Source organism: Procambarus clarkii, chromosome 27 (assembly GCF_040958095.1).
Source record: "Procambarus clarkii isolate CNS0578487 chromosome 27, FALCON_Pclarkii_2.0, whole genome shotgun sequence".
NCBI classification, from domain to species: domain Eukaryota; kingdom Metazoa; phylum Arthropoda; class Malacostraca; order Decapoda; family Cambaridae; genus Procambarus; species Procambarus clarkii.
In genome coordinates, this window is record NC_091176.1 from 37,101,127 (window position 1) to 37,122,197 (window position 21,071).

Consider the following 21,071-nt stretch of genomic DNA (forward strand, 5'->3'; position numbering starts at 1 on the left):
CAGGGGTAAGACCTCAACATGTGAAGGAAATGGTGAACCCTGTTCTTGGCCCAGCTGCAGAAGCGCTCCTGACAGAAATCACACACGTTTGTCAACAACTGCCTCGCCGGGTTAATCCCTGATGAAATCAAACCATTCTTCTTTGGTGCATCCCTATGTGCCCTGAAAAAAAAGGGGGGAGGATCAGGACCCATTGCCGTTGGTAATACCCTTCGCCGCCTAGTTGCAAAGGGCTGCTGTCAGAAGTATTCGAATGGAAGCAGCCACCATGCTGCAACCCAACCAGCTGGGGTTTGGAGTCCCCCAAGGCTGTGAAGCAGCGGCTCATGCTGCACGAGCCTACATTAGCTCTCTTACTGAAGACCAGGCAGTAGTAAATTTTGATTTAAAAACGCTTTCAACTCGGTCAAACGGGAAGCAATCCTCACTGCAGTCCAGGAACAATGCCCAAGCATTCTCCCGTTTGTGTCAGCAGGCTACAGCAAAGACTCAACCCTCATGTTTGGCAAACATGAAGTCACCTCAGCAGAGGGAGGTGATCTATTTTACAGATTTAGATGACAGTCAGTGGACCAAGCAACACTACCAGTGAGATTTGGAGGATAGGCATACGAAAGGCAAACTGAGGTAGCACTTCCAGCATTCTTATCCTCATGTACAGCAGCCAACGAATTGGTAGGGCAGATCCTACCAGAGCGTATGAGAGAGACAGCGGGAACTCATGATCAAACGTTCATCGAAGGAGCCAGACAATGGGACACCATTGCACACCCTCAACCCCGACCAAAAGTCCAAAAGACCACAAGCTGGCCCACTGGGATTGCCCCATAATGGAAAAGACTGTCACAGCAATGATTGACAACGCTGATGCTGAAAACAATGACCGCCTCCTAGAGGTAACAGCACCCCACGCCGGGGATTTTTTATTTGCTGTGCCCAATGCAGCCCTGGGAATTCGCCTCAGTCATGACGCTCTCCGCATTGTAGTTGCCCTTCGCCTTGCCGCCCCCATCCTCACCGAACATAGGTGCATCTGCGGAACTGCGATGGCAGACCAATATGGTCGTCATGGTATGGTATGTCGTAAATCACAGAGTAAAATTGCAAGACATGAAGAAGTCAACGACATCATCAAGAGGAGCCTCGCCACAGCCCGCTGCCCGGCACAAAGAGAACCACACTTATCCAGACCTAACGACCCTCAGAAGCGCCCAGATGGGGTCACCTTGCTACCTTGGAAGGATGGTAAGCAAGTGGTATGGGACTACACGTGCGCTGCCACACTGGCCAGTATCTACCTCCACTACAGCACACATGAAAGCGGTGGTGCTGCTTCTTTCAGGGAATCGCAGAAAATTATTAAATACAGAGGTCTGGCACACTGCTACAGCTTTGTTTCCGATCGGCTCGGAGACCCTCGGTTCGTGGGGAAAATGTGCATTGAAGTTCCTGAAGGAATTGGGGGACAAATTGATCAGCGCTACAAAAGACCAGAGAGCAAAAGTTTCTTCTTCCAGCGCCTCAGTGTTGCAATTCAGAGGGAAAATGCTGTTGCGTCTTGGGCACTAGTCCAACTTCAGAGGAATTTGAAGAAGTGTTTGACTTGCAACAATGATCGAACCCGTCTGTGACATTCATCAATGTTTCCCATTGTCGTGTTTTTCAAGAGATCCATAACCTTTAAGCACCTTTTTGTATTATTATTTTTGTATCAACCCATGTATATCTTGTAACCATTAAATACATAATAAAGCACAAAATATAAAAAAAGGAAGGGGGTGGTAGGAGAAAAGCACACAGAAACTGTATTGGAGAGGATCTAACATTCCCTATAATGTGTTATGCATGGTTTCCTCCGAGGCTATGGGACCCCCTTCTTCCAGCTAGGAGGTGATACTCCCTTCCATATATATATATATATATAGTATATATATATATATATATATATATATATATATATAGATATATATATATATATATATATATCTATATATATATATATATATATAGTTATATATTATATATATTATATATTTATATATATATATACTATCTATATATATATATATATATATATATATATGTATGTATATATATATATATATATATATATATATATATATATATATATATATATATAAAATATAGATATATATATACTATATAAATATAGATATATATATATATATATATATATATATATATATATATATATATATATATATAATATATATATATATTATATAAATATGACCGAAAAAGTAAGATTAATAATTCTAACACGAATTTTCTCAATCTTTCGTACATTACGCTTCACTGTTGGAGGTAAATAAAAAATCAATTCTCCAAAAATCATTTTTATTTCTAGTCTGACCGCGACGCGTGCGCGTTTCGTAAACTTATTACATTTTCAAGACTTTAGTTCACAAATACACAACTGAATAGAACTTACGTATCTCCGATTTTATATCTACATTTGAGTGAGGTGGAAGGGGTGATGTGGCATTAACACAAGACAGAACAAAGTGTGGTATTAATAAGGTATTAATTTCATCAACACAAGACAGAACAAGAGTATTAATAGGGTATTAATACTCTTGGCGAAAATGAACATCATACTCTCTGACCAAACTAAGTTCCAAAGGGTAACGAAGGACACTACAGCCGAATTAAAAGCAAAGGTCAACAAACTGATCGAAACTGTGAACGCCAAGAAATCCGGACTCCACCTGCCAAAGATCATTGGGGAATATAAACCTGGATATGCGTATGGAAATGTCAAGACGCACAAGCCTGGAAACCCACTTCGGCCAATCATTAGCCAGATACCCACACCCACGTACAGACTGGCGAAGCGACTCAACGGCCTGCTGACTCCTTATGTTCCTTGCGCCTTCAGCCTGAAGTCTCCAAAGGAATTTGTTGACTTACTGCGGGGCACACGGGCCACAGGGATAAGAGCCTCGTTGGACGTAGAATCGCTGTTTACCAACGTACCTGTGGACGAGACAATCGGAATGATAGCCGACAGAGTGTATCATGATCCAGCCTGTACTCCTCTTGACATACCAGAAAATATTCTGAGGAAACTACTCCAAGCTTGTACTAAAGAGGCACCCTTCTTGAGCCCGGATGGGCACATGTATAAGCAAGTAGATGGGGTCGCCATGGGTTCTCCCCTAGGTGTCCTGTTTGCAAACTTCTACATGGGTACCATCGAGCAAAAAGTCTTAGTCGACATGAACTTGAAACCGGCCATATACTGCAGGTATGTTGACGACATTTTTACACAGGTACCTGATGTCAGACATCTGCAGGGGCTGAAGGAGGCATTTGAGCAGAGTTCCGTGCTGCGTTTCACTTACGAGATGGAAAAGGATGGGAAGCCGCCCTTTCTAGATGTAACAGTCATGGAAAAGGGCGGAGGTTTCCACACTGCAGTCTACACTAAGGAAACAAACATAGGAATGTGCCTAAATGCCAACAGCGACTGCCCAGACAGGTACCAGAGGAGTGTTGTTAACGCATATGTCGACCGTGCTCTCAGCCACAGCTCAGAATGGAAGCAAGTCGACGAAGAACTCTGTAGGGTAAGGCAGGTCCTAGTCAATAACGGCTTCTCCAGTGGTTTCGTCGAAGACATCATAAGAAGGAAAGTGAAAAGCCATGCAACCTCTGAAGAGACAACTAACACAACACCTATACCCCCTATTAGACTATTTTACAGGAACTTCTTTTCCACAGCTCATGAAACGGAGGAAAGGGTCCTGAAAGATATTGTTAATAGAAACGTTATCCCTACAGACAAAAATCAGAGGATACAACTGACGATTTACTATAAAACCAGAAAAACGGCCAGCCTACTCATGAGAAACTCTCCAGACACAAAACAGAACGCTTTAAAAGAGACTAACGTCGTGTTTGCCTTCAAATGCCCACTTGGAGACTGTAAGCTCCAAAAAACCCAGTATATAGGCAAGACAACAACATCTCTTTCTAGGCGTTTAACGATGCATAAGCAACAGGGCTCCATTAAGAAACATATAATCTCTTCCCACAACCAAACCATCGCCAGAGAAATCCTCGTAAACAACACAGAAATCATCGATAGATACAGCGATAGCAGGCGGCTTGACGTTTGCGAGGCACTACACATCAAGAAGTCAACACCAGCAATCAACAGCCAATTATTGCACAACTATATTCTACCCACCTCAAGACTCCGCTCCAATATAGAAGCATCAAGAAATATGGACCAATAGGCTTTCTACAAACACTTCTATTCAATATCCATTGTTTCGTGTTCTGTCTTGTGTTGATGAAATTAATACCCTATTAATACTCTTGTTCTGTCTTGTGTTGATGAAATTAATACCTTATTAATACCACACTTTGTTCTGTCTTGTGTTAATGCCACATCACCCCTTCCACCTCACTCAAATGTAGATATAAAATCGGAGATACGTAAGTTCTATTCAGTTGTGTATTTGTGAACTAAAGTCTTTGAAAATGTAATAAGTTTTACGAAACGCGCCCGTGTCGCGTCAGACTAGAAATAAAAATGAATTTTGGAAAATTGATTTTTGATTTACCTCCAACAGTGAAGCGTAATGTACGAAAGATTGAGAAAATTTGTGTTAGAATTATTAATCTTACTTTTTCGGTCATATTTAATAATATATGTCTACAGGAAAGACTGCTACCAAAATATACTAATATAATATATATATATATATATATATATATATATATATATATATATATATATATATATATATATATATATATATATATATATATATATATATATATATATATATATTCATTTTTATTTCTAGTCTGACGAGACACTTGAGCGCATTTCGTAAAACTTATTACATTTTCAAAGACTTTAGTTTACACATACACAACTGAATAGAACTTACACATCTTCGATTTGTTTATATCTACATTTGAGTGAGGTGGATGGGGTGAAGTAGTATTAATAGGGTATTAAATTTCTAAACACAAGACAGAACACGAAACATGGGGTATTGAATGGAAGTGATTGTAGAAAGCCTATTGGTCCATATTTCTTGATGCTTCAATATTGGAGCGGAGTCTTGAGGTGGGTAGGATATAGTTGTGCATTAATTGGCTGTTGATTGCTGGTGTTGACTTCTTAATGTGTAGTGCCTCACAGACGTCAAGCCGCCTGCTATCGCTGTATCTATCGATGATTTCTGTGTTGTTTACTAGGATTTCTCTGGCGATGGTTTGGTTGTGGGAAGAGATTATATGTTCCTTAATGGAGCCCTGTTGCTTATGCATCGTTAAACGCCTAGAAAGAGATGTTGTTGTCTTTCCTATATACTGGGTTTTTTGGAGCTTACAGTCCCCAAAAGGGCATTTGAAGGCATAGACGACGTTGGTCTCTTTTAAAGCGTTCTGCTTTCTGTCTGGAAAGTTTCTCATGAGTAGGCTGGCCGTTTTTCTGGTTTTATAGTAACTCGTCAGTTGTATCCTCTGATTTTTGTCTGTAGGGATAACGTTTCTATTAACAATATCGTTCAGGACCCTTTCCTCCGTTTTTTGAGCTGTGGAAAAGAAGTTCCTGTAAAATAGTCTAATAGGGGGTATAGGTGTTGTGTTAGTTGTCTCTTCAGAGGTTGCATGGCGTTTCACTTTCCTTCTTATGATGTCTTCGACGAAACCATTGGAGAAGCCGTTGTTGACTAGGACCTGCCTTACCCTACAGAGTTCTTCGTCGACTTGCTTCCATTCTGAGCTGTGGCTGAGGGCACGGTCGACATAAGCGTTAACAACACTCCTCTTGTACCTGTCTGGGCAGTCGCTGTTGGCATTTAGGCACATTCCTATGTTCGTTTCCTTAGTGTAGACTGCAGTGTGGAAACCTCCGCTCCTTTCCATGACTGTTACATCTAGAAAGGGCAGCTTCCCATCCTTTTCCATCTCATAAGGAAAACGCAGCACGGAACTCTGCTCAAATGCCTCCTTCAGCTCCTGCAGATGTCTGACATCAGGTACCTGTGTAAAAATGTCGTCAACATACCTGCAGTATATGGCCGGTTTCAAGTTCATGTCGACTAAAACTTTTTGCTCGATGGTACCCATGTAGAAGTTTGCAAACAGGACACCTAGGGGAGAACCCATGGCGACCCCATCTACTTGCTTATACGTGTGCCCATCCGGGCTCAAGAAGGGTACCTCTTTAGTACAAGCTTGAGTAGTTTCCTTAGAAAATTTTCTGGTGTGTCAAGAGGAGTACAGGCCGGATCACGATACACTCTGTCGGCTATCATCCCGATTGTCTCGTCCACAGGTACGTTGATAAACAGTGATTCTACGTCCAACGAGGCTCTTATCCCTGTGGCCCGTGTGCCCCGCAGTAAGTCAACAAATTCTTTTGGAGACTTCAGGCTGAAGGCGCAAGGGACATAAGGAGTCAGCAGGAGGTTGAGTCGCTTCGCCAGTCTGTACGTGGGTGTGGGTATCTGGCTAATGATTGGCCGAAGTGGGTTTCCAGGCTTGTGTGTCTTGACATTTCCATACACGTATCCAGGTTTATATTCCCCAATAATCTTTGGCAGGTGGAGTCCGGATTTCTTGGCGTTCACAGTTTCGATCAATTTGTTGATCTTTGCTTTCAATTCGGCTGTAGTGTCAATCGTTACCCTTTGGAATTTAGTTTGGTCAGAGAGTATGAGGATCATTTTCGCCAGATATTCGTCTTTTTTAAGAATGACGTATACGTATACGAATGACGTTCAGAGGCCTCAGTAGTTAATGTTTATCGAGGCAGTTCAAAGGTCTCAGTTTGTAGTGTTTCTGTAGACATGTTTCTGTAACATGTAACAATAGACATGTTTCTGTAAAAAACCTCAGTTTGTAATGTTTTTTGAGTCAGTTCAGAGGCCTCAGTTTATAATATTTCTTGAGGCAGTTTAGAGGCCCTGGTTGCAATAACTCTTTAGATAGTTCAGAGTCCTCAGTTGTTAATGTTTCTCGAGGCAGTTCAAAGGTCTCAGTTTGTAATGTTTCTTGAGGCAGCTCAGAGAACTCGGTTGTTAAGGTTTCTTGAGGCAGTTCAGAGGCCCTGGTTTGTAATAATTCCTTAGACAGTTCAGAGGCCTCAGTTTGTTAATGTTTCTCGAGGCAGTTCAAAGGTCTCAGTTTGTAATGTTTCTTGAGGCAGCTCAGGGAACTCGGGTGTTAATGTTTCTTGAGGCAGTCAGGAGGCCTCAGTTTTTATTGTTTTCTTGAGGCAGTTCGGAGGCCTCAGTTTGTAATGTTTCTTGAGGCAGTTCAGAGGCCTCAGATGTTAATGTTTTTTGAGGCAGTTCAGAGGTCTCAGTTTGTCATGTTTTTTGAGGAAGTTCAAAGGCCTCAGTTGTGTAATGTCTCTTGAGTCAGTTCAGAGGCCTTAGTTTGTAATGTTCTTGAGGCATTTCAGAGGCCCCGGTTTGTAATGTTTCTAGAGGCAGTTCAGAGGCCTCAGTTGTTAATGTTTCTTGAGGCAAAACAGGGGTTTTAGTTTGTAATGTTTTTTGAGGCTGTTCAGAGGCCTCAGTTTGTAATGGTTTCTTGAGCAGTTCACAGGCCTCGGTTTGTAATGTTTCTTGAGGCGTTCAGAGGTCTCTGTTTATAATGTTTCTTGAAACAGTTCAAAGACTCAGTTTGTAATGTTTTTTGAGTCAGTTCAGAGGCCTCAGTTTTTAATGTTTCTTGAGGCAGTTCCGAGGCCCTGGTCTGTAATAATTCTCTATGCAGTTCAGAGGCCTCAGTTGTTAATGTTTCTCGAGGCAGTTCATAGGTCTCAGTTTGTAATGTTCTTGAGGCAGTTCAGAGAACTCGGTTGTTAATGTTTCTTGAGGCAGTTCCGAGGCCTCAGTTTTTATTGTTTCTTGAGGCAGTTCGGAGGCCTCAGTTGTTATGTTTCTTGAGGCAGTGCAGAAGGCCTCAGTTGTTAATGTTTTTTGAGACAGTTCAGAGGTCTCAGTTTGTTTTGTTTCTTGAGGCAATTCACAGGCCTCGGTATGAAATGTTTCTTGACGCAGTTCAGAGGTCTCGGTTTGTCATGTTTTTTGAGGAAGTTCAAAGGCCTCAGTTTGTAATGCCTCTTGAGGTCAGTTCAGAGGCCTCAATTTTTAATGTTTCTTGAGACATTCAGAGGCCCGGTTTGTAATGTTCATGAGGCAGTTGAAAGGCCTCAGTTGTTAATGTTCTTGAGGCAGTTCAGAGGCCTCGGTTTGTAAAGTTTCTTGAGGCAGTTCAGAGGCCTCATGTATTAATGTTTTCTTGAGGCAATTCAGAGGCCCCGGTTTGTAATGTTTTATTAATTGAATTATTTATTTATGTATATACAAGAAGGTACATTGGGATTGTGAGGATACATAAAATGGTAATTACAATCTTGTAAAGCCACTAGTACGCGTAGCGTTTCGAGCAGGTCCTTAATCTAAGAAAATTTAAGTAGGTAAATATTTGCAAAATTTAAAAAAATGATAACAGTTACAAGGCAAGAAAAATATGAGTGGAAATTGTAGGTATTTTAAAGCACATAGGTAGCTCAGATTGATTGCAATGACAGCTTGAATGGTAGTTGACAAAAATTGGTAGGCACAATACAGCATATGGCTAGCACATAAAAGAAGACAGCAATGAACCACAATGATAAGGTTGTTTGGGTTAAGTATATGATAATTGGGAGATTGGGTATCACTAGGTACAGAGCAAATTTAAATCTCAGTGCAGGAAACTAAGAAGATGAAATTAGGTACTTTTTGGTTTTGCTTTTAAATAAGGCAAAAGTTTGACAGCTTTTCAATTCACTAGGAGTGAGTTCCATAGACTAGGTCCCTTAATTTGCATAAAGTGTTTACACAGATTAAGCTTGACCCTGGGGATATCAAAGAGATATTTATTTCTGGTGTGGTGATAATGGGTCCTATTACATCTGTCCAGGGAGAGTTTCAGAGCATGGTTTGCATTTAATAACAGGGTTTTGTAAATGTAGTGACACAACAAAAAAACAGAACTAAACCTCTTATCCGCTATCTATGACAATCATCACTTCAATGATCAAAATTGCAGATATTTACAGCACATGATGTAAACAATGTATTAACAGATAATCACAATATCTCTGTAATCAACTTGAACGTTAGATCCCTAGGTAAACACTTCGATGATGTAGTGCCTTGATTGAAACTATTGATAACAAATTCTCTTTTATTATACTTACTGAAACATGGTTGAAAGAGGATACTACTCAACTCTTTAACATGCCTAACTATTCGCAATTCACAACTGTCGTCAAATTCAAAGAGGTGGTGGTACTGCTCTTTACTACCACCAAGAACTAACATGCTTAAAAATAATTAGAACTAGAGACTGCTGTGGGGAGTATATCTTCGCCAGTTTCAGAGTCAAGGGTGCCGAGTCTGTCGGTCTGTGGGTGCAGTCTATAGAATTCCTAACACTGATGTGTCCGAATTCAATTCAAACCTTAGAAATATAATACTAGATAACAGACTGAACAAAAACCATCTAATTATCGCAGGGGACTTTAATATTGACCTCTGCGAGCCTGAACACCCTACTGCTGTTAGCTTCCTCAACTGTATGAATTCCTGCTTCCTCAATACCTTAATCACTAGACCAACTAGAATCACTGATAGTACTGCTACGACTCTAGAATCACATCTGGACCAACATAACCTCTCCGCTTACTTCAGGTATAATCACCGATAGCACTACAGACCAATTACCCCACATTTCTCTTAACTAACATTATCAAACCACCTCTTGAGTCAAGGGAGTTAAGCTTTAGGCTGCACAATGAAACTGCTATAAACAATTTATAACTGCTGCTGATAATGTCAACTGGGAGTCCGAGTTAGGTAACATAGGGGACATCACCCAAGCAGTGCTATCTTTTTCTTCAAACAACTCTTAGCCTTTATAACACTCACTGTCCTATGCTTACAAAACAAGTCACAAACAAAAGGCTTAACAATCCTTGGCTTACAAAGGGAATACTTAAATCCATTAACAAAAAACATGACCTTGAGAAGAAGTATAGGCTAGGAACCGTCTTCAAAGAATTCTCAAAGAATTACTCGTTATTGCTATCTAAAATAATTAGACGAGCCAAAACTAAATACTGTGAAGATAAATTTACCCAAATAAAGAGCAGTATTAAAAAAACTTGGAGCACAATTTCACAAATATTGGGATCAAAGAAGATTTTAAATAACAAACCAACACTCCTGTCCAATAACGTTGGTCAGCTTTCAGCCTCTGATTCTGCTATTGAGTTTCAATAGGTTCTTCTCTTCCATTGGGTCATCCCTTGCAAATGATATTTCCATCATCCAGTACTGATGTTAAGGACTATCTTACAGGTAACTATCCACAGTCTCTGTACCTAAAGCCTACTAATTCCACTGATGTCAATGAGATAATCCTTTCCCTTAAACCAAGTCTAGTGCCCTCGAGGAGATACCAACTTTAATTACAAAAAAGCCTCCAGATCTTTAGCCCCTGCTATTGCATTGCTCTTCAACAAGTCACTTGAACCCCAAACCTTTCCAGACATTCTAAAAAAAGCAAGAGTAACCCCTGTCCACAAATGTGGTGATCTCACAGATGTTAACAACTACAGACCTATATCAATCCTGCCTAACTTGTCAAAAATATTTGAAAAACTAATCTACAAGCAGCTTTACTCTTATCTAGCCAAACACAATATACTTAGCTCTTGTCAATATGGCTTCAGACCCAAAAAAAGCACTAACGATGCACTTATTAGTATGATTAACTTGATTCATGCAGCTCTTGATAAAAAGGAGTTCCCTGTTGGGTATTTGTGGACCTGCGTAAGGCTTTTGACACTGTCAAACCACCAAAACCTTCTTCTTAAATTACATCATTATGGAGTCAGAGGACACTCCCTGCAATACCTCAAATCTTACCTTACTGACAGGCTCAGTATGTTCTGTGAATAATACAATTTCTCCCACCCCTACCCATCAACATTGGTGTTCCTCAGGGCAGCATACTTGGCCCTCTCCTCTTCTCTTCTACATTAATGACCTTCCAAATGCCTGTTACGGACCCAAGTCCAGCGTTCCTAACACGGAGCAGTGACGACAATGCTATCTGCCAGTCTGCTCCCGAAACCCCCTCCAAATGGACGACGCCATCTAGTGAGGACGGGATATACCGGCCACAGGTGCTGGATTCCGTCTTGATCAACTCCTAATATAGCCGCTGCTGACCTCTGGTGAGGTGATGCTAAGACAGCAACGCCATCTATGGAGTGGATAGGTGGGCGTTTGTGTCTAAGCCTGTAAGTGAGGTGCCCTAGGGTGTCCCTAGTACTGATGACGTGTCTGATTACAGAGTCGACCTGAGACTGCTGGATTGGACGATGGGCAGTCTACCCAAGGAAGCCAAAGTCTCTCCACGTGGTGTTACTGAAGAAGCTGTGAGTTGCTCCCGGACGAACATTGCTGAGAGTGTTAGCCTGCCTGTGACGTGGCAGAGTTGAGGAATCGTCGTACCCGGGGTTGAATGGTGGAAGAGACTAGCCACTGTGGTGCTATATAGAGGAGAGTGATCAGCAGGATCACACGAGGCTCCTGCCTAGGGCTAGCCACCCTAGTATCGGTCGTGAAGTGGCCTACGCAGCGGAGCTGATTGGAACCTGCCAGCTACAGGCTGGATTTGTGGTTGAAGGCCTCCACGACAGTGCACCCAGTGGGACTGTGATTTGGCTGGCCTGTGGCCAGGGTAGATTCGCCTAGAGAATCTAATGATTCATCGTGAGGCCACGAGAAGAGAACCAGGGCTACTCATCTGAGCACCGTGGAACATTCCGCGTCTTCAGTGGAAGACGATTCTGCGCATTGAATATTTATACCCCCCGTGTGACAGTATATATATTTATTTATTGGTGGTGGTAATTATATATTTAAATTAGTGTATTTGTATCCCTTTCACTTTAATTTACTTGCGTTACGGAAACACATCCCTTGAAAGCCACTACTAACTTGGGGCCGGATACCCAAACTCTAATAACATAAGAGAAGAACCCCAGTTGCGACCCAATAGGGCCGTAACAATGCCTCCCAACACCTCAAAAATACTGAGCTAGAGAAAGTCCATTTTTGGCTAACTGCCAACACACTCACCCTTAACATTGACAAAACGTTCTATATTCCTGTTTGGCAATAAATCCTCTAATCAAATAAATCTCAAAATAAACAATACCCAAATTTGTAACAAATTAGATGGCAAATTCCTTGGCATTCTCATCGACCACAAGCTGAATTTCCAGGGACACATTCTAAATATATAAAAAAGTATCAAAAACTGTTGGCATTCTTTCTAAGATCAGATATTATGTACCCGCCCTGCCCTGGTGACTCTCTATTACTCCCTCATCTATCCATATCTCAACTATGGTATCTGTGCTTGGGTTCTACTACCCAAAATCATTTACGTCCTCTAATTACTCAACACAAAGCTGCTATTAGGACAATATCCAACTCTAGCCCCAGACATCACTCGGTACCCCTACTCAAATCTCTGAATATGTTAGATATTAAGTCACTGCACATTCTCTCATGTGTATTATACATATATAAAACGTTGAACTGTAATGCCAATCCTGACCTCAAAAGATTCATTGAAGGTGTAACAGAACCCATGAACACCACACCAGAAATAAATACAGTTTTGATATTCCTAGAGTACGACTTAATCAAACTAGAAATGCTCTTCAAATCAAGGGACCCAGAATGTGGAATGACCTTCCCAACCATGTTAAAGACTGTACCTCTCTCAACCAGTTTAAAATAAAAAGAAGCACTACCTAATAAATTCCCTGTAAACCTACCTTACCCCTCTGTTGTCAACCCATGTCTGTTTTTTTTTCAAAACAACGCTGTTTGAATGTAATTTTCTGTAATAATTTGTAATTGTATTTGTGCTGCTTTTTCAGCCATGTTCCCCCTCTCTTACCTCTATTTTTATTTGTTCTCAACACATTTTATTCTTATACCCATTAGTATTAAGCTTTAGTCATTAATGTTTTTCCTGCCCGAAACGCTTTGCGTAATAGTGGCTTTAGGCATTGTATGTACTAGCTCTATCTATTATCCAACAAACTTTGTAAAATCTCTTGTATATATGTACCTTACCTAAAAAACATTTATTTATTATTTTATTTACAAGAGAATGTGTGGAGGGAGTTAATATTAGCAAGTTTAGGAATTTAAACATTGGAGCTGAGTGTTGTCTGAAAGCAGAGTTAGTTATTATACTGATAGCAGATTTTTGCTGGGTGATGATGGGCTTAAGGTAGTTTGCAGTGGTAGACCCCCATGCACAGACACCATAATTAGATAGAGGTAGATTAGTGCATAATATAGTGAGAGGAGAGCAGAGTTAGGAACATAATACCTTTTTTTAGAAAGTATAGCAACTGTCTTAGAGGCTTTCTTAGTTATGTATTGAATATGGGTGCTGAAGTTGAGACTCTTCTCTAGGAATAGACCAAGAACTTGCCATCATTTTTATTACTGGTGTTAATGATGTCTATCTGTAGCTGTTTCTTGAGGCAGTTCAGAGGCCTCAGTTGTTAATGTTTCTTGAGGCAGTTCAGAGGTCTCAGCTTGTAATGTTTTTTGAGGCAGTTCAGATGCCTCAGTTGTTAATGTTTCTTGAGGCAGTTCAGAGGCCTCAGTTTGTAATGTTTCTTGAGGCAGTTCTAAGGCCTCAGTCTGCAACGTTATTTGAGCAGTTCAGAAGCCTCGGTTTGTAATGTACCTTGAGGCAGTTCAGAGGCCTCAGTTTTTTCTTGAGGCAGTTCAGAGACCTCAGATTTTTCTTGAGGCAGTTCAGAAACCTCAATTTGTAATGATTCTTGAGGGTGTTCAGAGGCCTCAGTTCGTAATTTTTGATGAGGCAGTTCCGAGGCCTCAGTTTGTAATGATACTTGAAGCAGTTCCAGAGGCCTCGGTATGTAATGTTTCTTGAGGCAGTTCAGAGCCCTCAGTTTGTAATGTTTCTTGAGGCAGTTCAGAGGCCAAAGTTTGTAATGTTTCTTGAGGCAGTTCAGAGGCCAAAGCTTGTAATGTTTCTTGAGGCAGTTCATAGGCTCAGTTTGTAATGTTTCCTGAGGCAGTTCAAAGGCCTCTGTTTGTATTTTTTTTGAGGCACTTCAGGGGTCTCGGTTTGTCTTATTTTTGAGGCAGTCAAAGGCCTCAGTTTGTAATGTTTCTTCAGTCAGTTCAGATGCCTCAGTTTTTAATGTTTTTTGAGACATTTCAGAGGCGTCATTTTTTAATGTTTCTAGAGGCAGTTCAGAGGCCCCGGTTTGTAATGTTTTGTTATTGAATTATTTATTTATGTATATACAAGAAGGTACATTGGGATTGTGAGGATACATAAAATGGTAATTACGATCTTGTAAAGCCACTAGTACGCGTTGCGTTTCGAGCAGGTCCTTAATCTAAGAAAATTTAAGTAGGTAAATACTTGCAAAATTTAAAAAAAATGATAACAGTTACAAGGCAAGAAAAAAATGAGTGAAAGATTGTAGGTATTTTAAAGCACATAGGTAGCTCAGATTGATTGCAATGACAGCTTGAATGGTAGTTGACAAAAATTGGTAGGCACATTACAGTATATGGCTAGCACATAAAAGTAAGACAGCAATGAAAACAATGATAAGGTTGTTTGGGTTAAGTACATGAAAATTGGGAGATTGGGTATCACTAGGTACAGAGCAAATTTAAAGCTCAGTGTAGGAAACTAAGAAGATGAAATTAGGTACATTTTGGTTATCTTCTAATAAGGCAAAAGTTTGACAGCTTTCAATTCACTAGGGAGTGAGTTCCATAGACTAGGTCCCTTAATTTGCATAAAGTGTTTACACAGATTAGTTTGACCCTGGGGATATCAAAGAGATATTTATTCTGGTTGTGGTGATAATGGTCCTATACATCTGTCCAAGGAGAGTTTCAGAGCATAGTTTGCATTTAATAACAGGGTTTTGTAAATGTAGTTGACACAAGAGAATGTGTGGAGGAGTTAATATTTAGCAAGGTTGGGAATTTAAACAATGGAGCTGAGTGTTGTCTGAAAGCAGAGTTAGTTATTATACTGATAGCAGATTTTTGCTGGGTGATGATGGGCTTAAGGTGGTTTGCAGTGGTAGACCCCCATGCACAGACACCATAATTAAGATAGGGGTAGATTAGTGCATAATATAGTGAGAGAAGAGCAGAGTTAGGGAACATAATATCTTTTTTTAGAGAGTATAGCAACAGTCTTAGAGGATTTCTTAGTTATGTGTTGAATGTGGGTGCTGACGTTGAGTCTCTTCTCTAGGAATAGACCAAGAAACTTGCCATCATTTTATTACTGGTGTTAATGTTGTCTATCTGTAGCTGTTTCTTGAGGCAGTTCAGAGGCCTCAGTTGTTAATGTTTCTGAGGCAGTTCAGAGATCTCAGTTGTAATGTTTCTTGAGGCAGTTCAGATGACTCAGTTGTTAATGTTTCTTGAGGGAGTTCAGAGGCCTCAGTTTTGTAATGTTTCTTGAGGCAGTTCCGAGGCCTCAGTCTGCAACGTTTCTTGAGGGAGTTTAGAGACCTCGGTTGTAATGTACCTTGAGGCAGTTCAGAGGCCTCAGTTTTTTTCTTGAGGCAGTTCAGAGGCCTCAGTTTTTTCTTGAGGCAGTTCAGAGGCCTCAGTTTTTTCTTGAGGCAGTTCAGTAAACCTCAATTTGTAATGATTCTTGAGGGTGTTCAGAGGCCTCAGTTTGTAATTTTTGATGAGGCAGTTCCGAGGCCTCAGTTTGTAATGATACTTGAAGCAGTTCAGAGGCCTCGGTATGTAATGTTTCTTGAGGCAGTTCAGAGTCCTCAGTTTGTAATGTTTCTTGAGGCAGTTCAGAGGCCAAGTTTGTAATGTTTCTTGAGGCAGTTCCGAGGCCAAAGCTTGTAATGTTTCTTGAGGCAGTTCATAGGTCTCAGTTTGTAATGTTTCTTGTGGCAGTTCAGAGGTCTCGGTTTGTAATGCTTCCTGAGGTAGTTCAAAGGCCTCAGTTTGTAATGTTTCCTGAGGCAGTTCAAAGGCCTCTGTAATTTTTCTTGAGGCAGTTCAGAGGCCTAAGTTTTATTGTTTCTAGAGGCAGTTCGGTAACCTCAGTGTAATGTTTCTTGAGGCAAGTCAGAGGCCTCGGTTTGCAATGTTTCTTGAGGCACTTCAGAGGCCTCAGTTTTAATGTTTCTTGAGGCAGTTCAGAAACCTCAGTGTGTAATGTTTCTCGAGGCAAGTCAGAGGCCTCGGTTCGTAATGTTTCTTGAGGCAGTACAGAGGTACTAACATAATAATTACATAATAATGTCTGACGACCTAACGTTTAAGGAGCATAACCAAGCAAATATTGCGACAGCCAGAAAAATGATAGGATGGATACGAGAACTTTCAAATCCAGGGATCCCATCACAATAGTTGTACTCTTCAAGTCACTTGTGTTGTCCCGTCTTGAGTACTGCTCAGTACTCACTTCTCCCTTCAGAGCAGGAGAGATTGCTGAAATAGAGGGAATACAGAGAACATATACGGCACGCATAGACGCAATAAAGCACCTAAATTATTGGGATCGTCTCAAAGCCCTCCAAATGTACTCACTAGAAAGAAGACGAGAGAGATATCAAATAACATATACCTGGAAGATACTGGAGGGCCAAGTACCAAATCTACACAGTAAAATAGCAACGTGCTGGAGTGAACGATATGGAAGAAAATGTAGAATAGAACCAGTGAAGAGCAGAGGTGCCATAGGCACAATCAAAGAACACTGTATAAACATCAGCGGTCTGCGGTTGTTCAACGTCCTCCCAGCAAGCATAAGAAATATTGCCGGAACAACTGTGGACATTTTCAAGAGGAAACTAGATTTATTCGTCCAAGGAGTGCCGGACCAACCGGGCTGTGGTGGGTATGTGGGCCTGCGGGCCGCTCCAAGCAACAGCCTAGTGGACCAAACTCTCACAAGTCAAGCCTGGCCTCGGGCCGGGCTTGGGGAGTAGAAGAACTCCCAGAACCCCATCAACCAGGTATCAACCAGGTACCTAACCTAACCTAACCTAACTTTTTCGGCTACCTAACCTAACCTAACTTAACTTTTTCGGCTACCTAACCTAACCTAACCTATAAAGATAGGTTAGGTTAGGTTAGGTTAGGTTAGGTTAGGTAAGGTTGGTTAGGTTCGGTCATATACCTACGTTAATTTTAACTCCAATAAAAAAATTGAACTCATACATAATGCAATGGGTAGCTTTATCATTTCATAAGAAAAAAATTAGATAAAATATAATAATTCAGGAAAACTTGGCTTATTAGGCAAATCGGGCCTTGCATAGCTGGCCGAGTATGACGTTCTGGATACTAGGTACAACATATATATATATATATATATATATATATATATATATATATATATATAATATATATATATATATATATATATATATATATATATATATATATATATATATATATATATATAATATATATATACCTAGAAGGGGTACCACCTCTGGTGCATGTGGACCCATAGCCTCGGAGAAGAAAATAAAGGGTACTCAGAGAAGACCTTGTGGATCTTCACTGAACACTGATATTTTCTTCTCCTACCACCCCTATTCTTTTGGTATGTGTATATATTTATCTATCTTTATTTGAAAATGTCATTACACAAAAAAGTTACAATATTGATTACATGCAGGGTACAAGGCTGCTTGTCACAAGTTGAACAGCTCCTCCAGCTCTTTAGATGGCGGGTAGGAACCATGGATGCAGTGAGCATTTCCTCTCTGGATTGCCACACTAAGGCGCTGAAAAAGAAAACTGGCAGCTCTAGGGTCTCTAATTGTTACGATTAGCTTAGACCCCAACTCCTTCAAAACGCTAGCAGCACTTTTACCCCAGGCACCAAGTGACTCTGAGGCAATGGGGACAAAACTGTAGTGGTGCTCAAGGTCTCTGTATTTACGTAACTTGGCTGCTTCCCAGTGATTGGCAGCTCCTCCTGCTTGTGTAGCACTGAAGTCAAAATAGGTATTGGCTGAAGTTGAAACGCAAGTGTAGTCCCACACCAACTGTCTACCATTCTTCCAGGGGTTCACCGTGATTCCATCTGAACGACCGACAGGCTCATCAGAGTTGCGGGACATTAGGTAACAGGGCTCTCTCTCTGCTGGACAACCGGCTGTGGAAAGGCTTCTCTTAATAATGTCATTGACCTCGCCGTGTCTTGCGTGTCTTGCGTGTCTTCTCCTGTCCTTTGGCAGAGAAGACCATGCCATCCGTATCTCTCGGCCTCTGCCTCGTCTTAAATACACCTGTATTCGGTGTGGATTGGGGCAGCGAGGCGGAGAGCCACGGCAATTCGGAGGGCCTGCGGTGTGAGACGGGTGCCGGTTGCGGACATTTGGGTTGCTAACAGGAAATCACCTGCATGGGGAGCTGCTACAGCTCAAAGTCGGGCAGTGTCATGTGGTGGTGTAGCAGCTTCTAGCAAAGTCGCTTCTAGCTTCTTGGTCGGCAATGGGGCGATCCCAGCTGGATTGCTTATATATATATATATATATATATATATATATATATAATATATATATATATATATATATATAATATATATATGGCACAACTCTCCTAAACACGAGAGTGAAGTATACAACTTTAGAACACTTTCCCACCAGGAGACTCGAACCCTAGCCAGCACAGAAGCCTTCCAGCAACTGGCATAACAGGTACGCCTTAACCCGCTCCACCACCTGCTCAGACCCTTAAAAGAGATGGTAATTTCGGAGTATTTAAATACACCAAAGATCACCACCTCCCAAGAGCACTAGAGCAAGTGAGGGGTCATTTAGACGTTAATTTCATCAAGTCCCTGTTAATATGGGAAGACACAGTGTCTATGCTTAAGGCACAACTCTCCTAAACACAAGAGTGAAGTATACAACTTTAGAACACTTTCCCACCAGGAGACTCGAACCCTAGCCAGCACAGAAGCCTTCCAGCAACTGGCATAACAGGTACGCCTTAACCCGCTCCACCACCTGCTCAGACCCTTAAAAGAGATGGTAATTTCGGAGTATTTAAATACACCAAAGATCACCACCTCCCAAGAGCACTAGAGCAAGTGAGGGGTCATTTAGACGTTAATTTCATCAAGTCCCTGTTAATATGGGAAGACACAGTGTCTATGCTTAAGGCACAACTCTCCTAAACACGAGAGTGAAGTATACAACTTTAGAACACTTTCCCACCAGGATTTAAATACTTTGTATTTAAATACTCCGAAATTACCATTATTACCGAAATTACCTAGGTACGACATGTATATATATATATATATATATATGTCGTACCTAGTAGCCAGAACGCACTTCTATATATATAAATATTTTATATATATATAATCGGGCCTTGAATAGTAGGCTGAGAAGTGAGTTCTGGCTACTAGGTACGACATATATATATATATATATATATATATATATATATATATATATATATATATATTATTATATATATATATATTATATATTATATATATATTATATTTAAATATGACCGAAAAAGTAAGATTAATAATTCTAACACGAATTTTCTTAATCTTTAGTACATTTCTTTTCACTGTTGGTGGTAATTCAAAAATCAATTCTCCAAAATTCATTTTTATTTCTAGTCTGACGCGACACTTGAGCGCGTTTCATAAAACTTATTACATTTTCAAAGACTTTAGTTTACACATACACAACTGAATAGAATTTACACATCTCCGATTTGTTTATATCTACATTTGAGTGAGGTGGATGGGGTGAGGTGGTATTAATAGGGTATTAAATTCATCAGCACAAGACAGAACACGAAACAATGGGTATTGAATAGAAGTGATTGTAGAATGCCTATTGGTCCATATTTCTTGATGCTTCTATATTGGAGCGGAGTCTTGAGGTGGGCAGAATATAGTTGTGCATTAATTGGCTGTTGATTCTGGTGTTGACTTCTTAATGTGTAGTGCCTCGCAAACGTCAAGCCGCCTGCTATCGCTGTATCTATCGATGATTTCTGTGTTGTTTACTAGGATTTCTCTGGCGATGGTTTGGTTGTGGGAAGAGATTATATGTTCCTTAATTGAGCCCTGTTGCTTATGCATCGTTAAACGCCTAGAAAGAGATGTTGTTGTCTTGCCTATATACTGGGTTTTTTGGAGCTTACAATCCCCAAGAGGGCATTTGAAGGCATAGACGACGTTGGTCTCTTTTAAAGCGTTCTGCTTTCTGTCTGGAGAGTTTCTCATGAGTAGGCTGGCCGTTTTTCTGGTTTTATAGTAAATCGTCAGTTGAATCCTCTGATTTTTGTTCTGTAGGGATAACGATTCTATTAACAATATCTTTCAGGACCCTTTCCTCCGTTTTATGAGCTGTGGAAAAGAAGTTCCTGTAAAATAGTCTAATAGGGGGTATAGGTGTTGTGTTAGTTGTCTCTTCAGAGGTTGCATGGCGTTTCACTTTCCTTCTTATGATGTCTTCGACGAACCATTGGAGAAGCCGTTGTTGACTAGGACCTGCCTTACCCTACAGAGTTCTTCGTCGACTTGCTTCCATTCTGAGCTGTGCTGAGAGCACGGTCGACATATGCGTTAACAACACTCCTCTTGTACCTGTCTGGGCAGTCGCTGTTGGCATTTAGGCACATTCCTATGTTCGTTTCCTTAGTGTAGACTGCAGTGTGGAAACCTCCGCTCTTTTCCATGACTGTTACATCTAGAAAGGGCAGCTTCGTATCCTTTTCCATCTTGTAAGTGAAACGCACCACGGAACTCTGCTCAAATGCCTCCTTCAGCTCCTGCAGATGTCTGACATCAGGTACCTGTGTAAAAATGTCGTCAACGTACCTGCAGTATATGGCTGGTTTCAAGTTTCATGTCGACTAAGACTTTTGCTCGATGGTACCCATGTAGAAAGTTGCAAACAG

The 21,071-nt window shown here is 40.8% G+C and overlaps 1 protein-coding gene across 1 annotated transcript in view; it reads left to right on the plus strand.

The window, feature by feature from the left end:
- Positions 1–752: 752 nt before the first annotated feature.
- The window catches only part of LOC138369241 (chemotaxis regulatory protein ChePep-like), a 28,993-nt gene continuing 8,674 nt past the window's right edge, over positions 753–21,071 (plus strand). The window contains exon 1 of the mRNA XM_069332181.1: positions 753–896. Within this exon, the coding sequence (XP_069188282.1) occupies positions 753–896 (144 nt within the window). The remainder of the gene's footprint in view (positions 897–21,071) is intronic.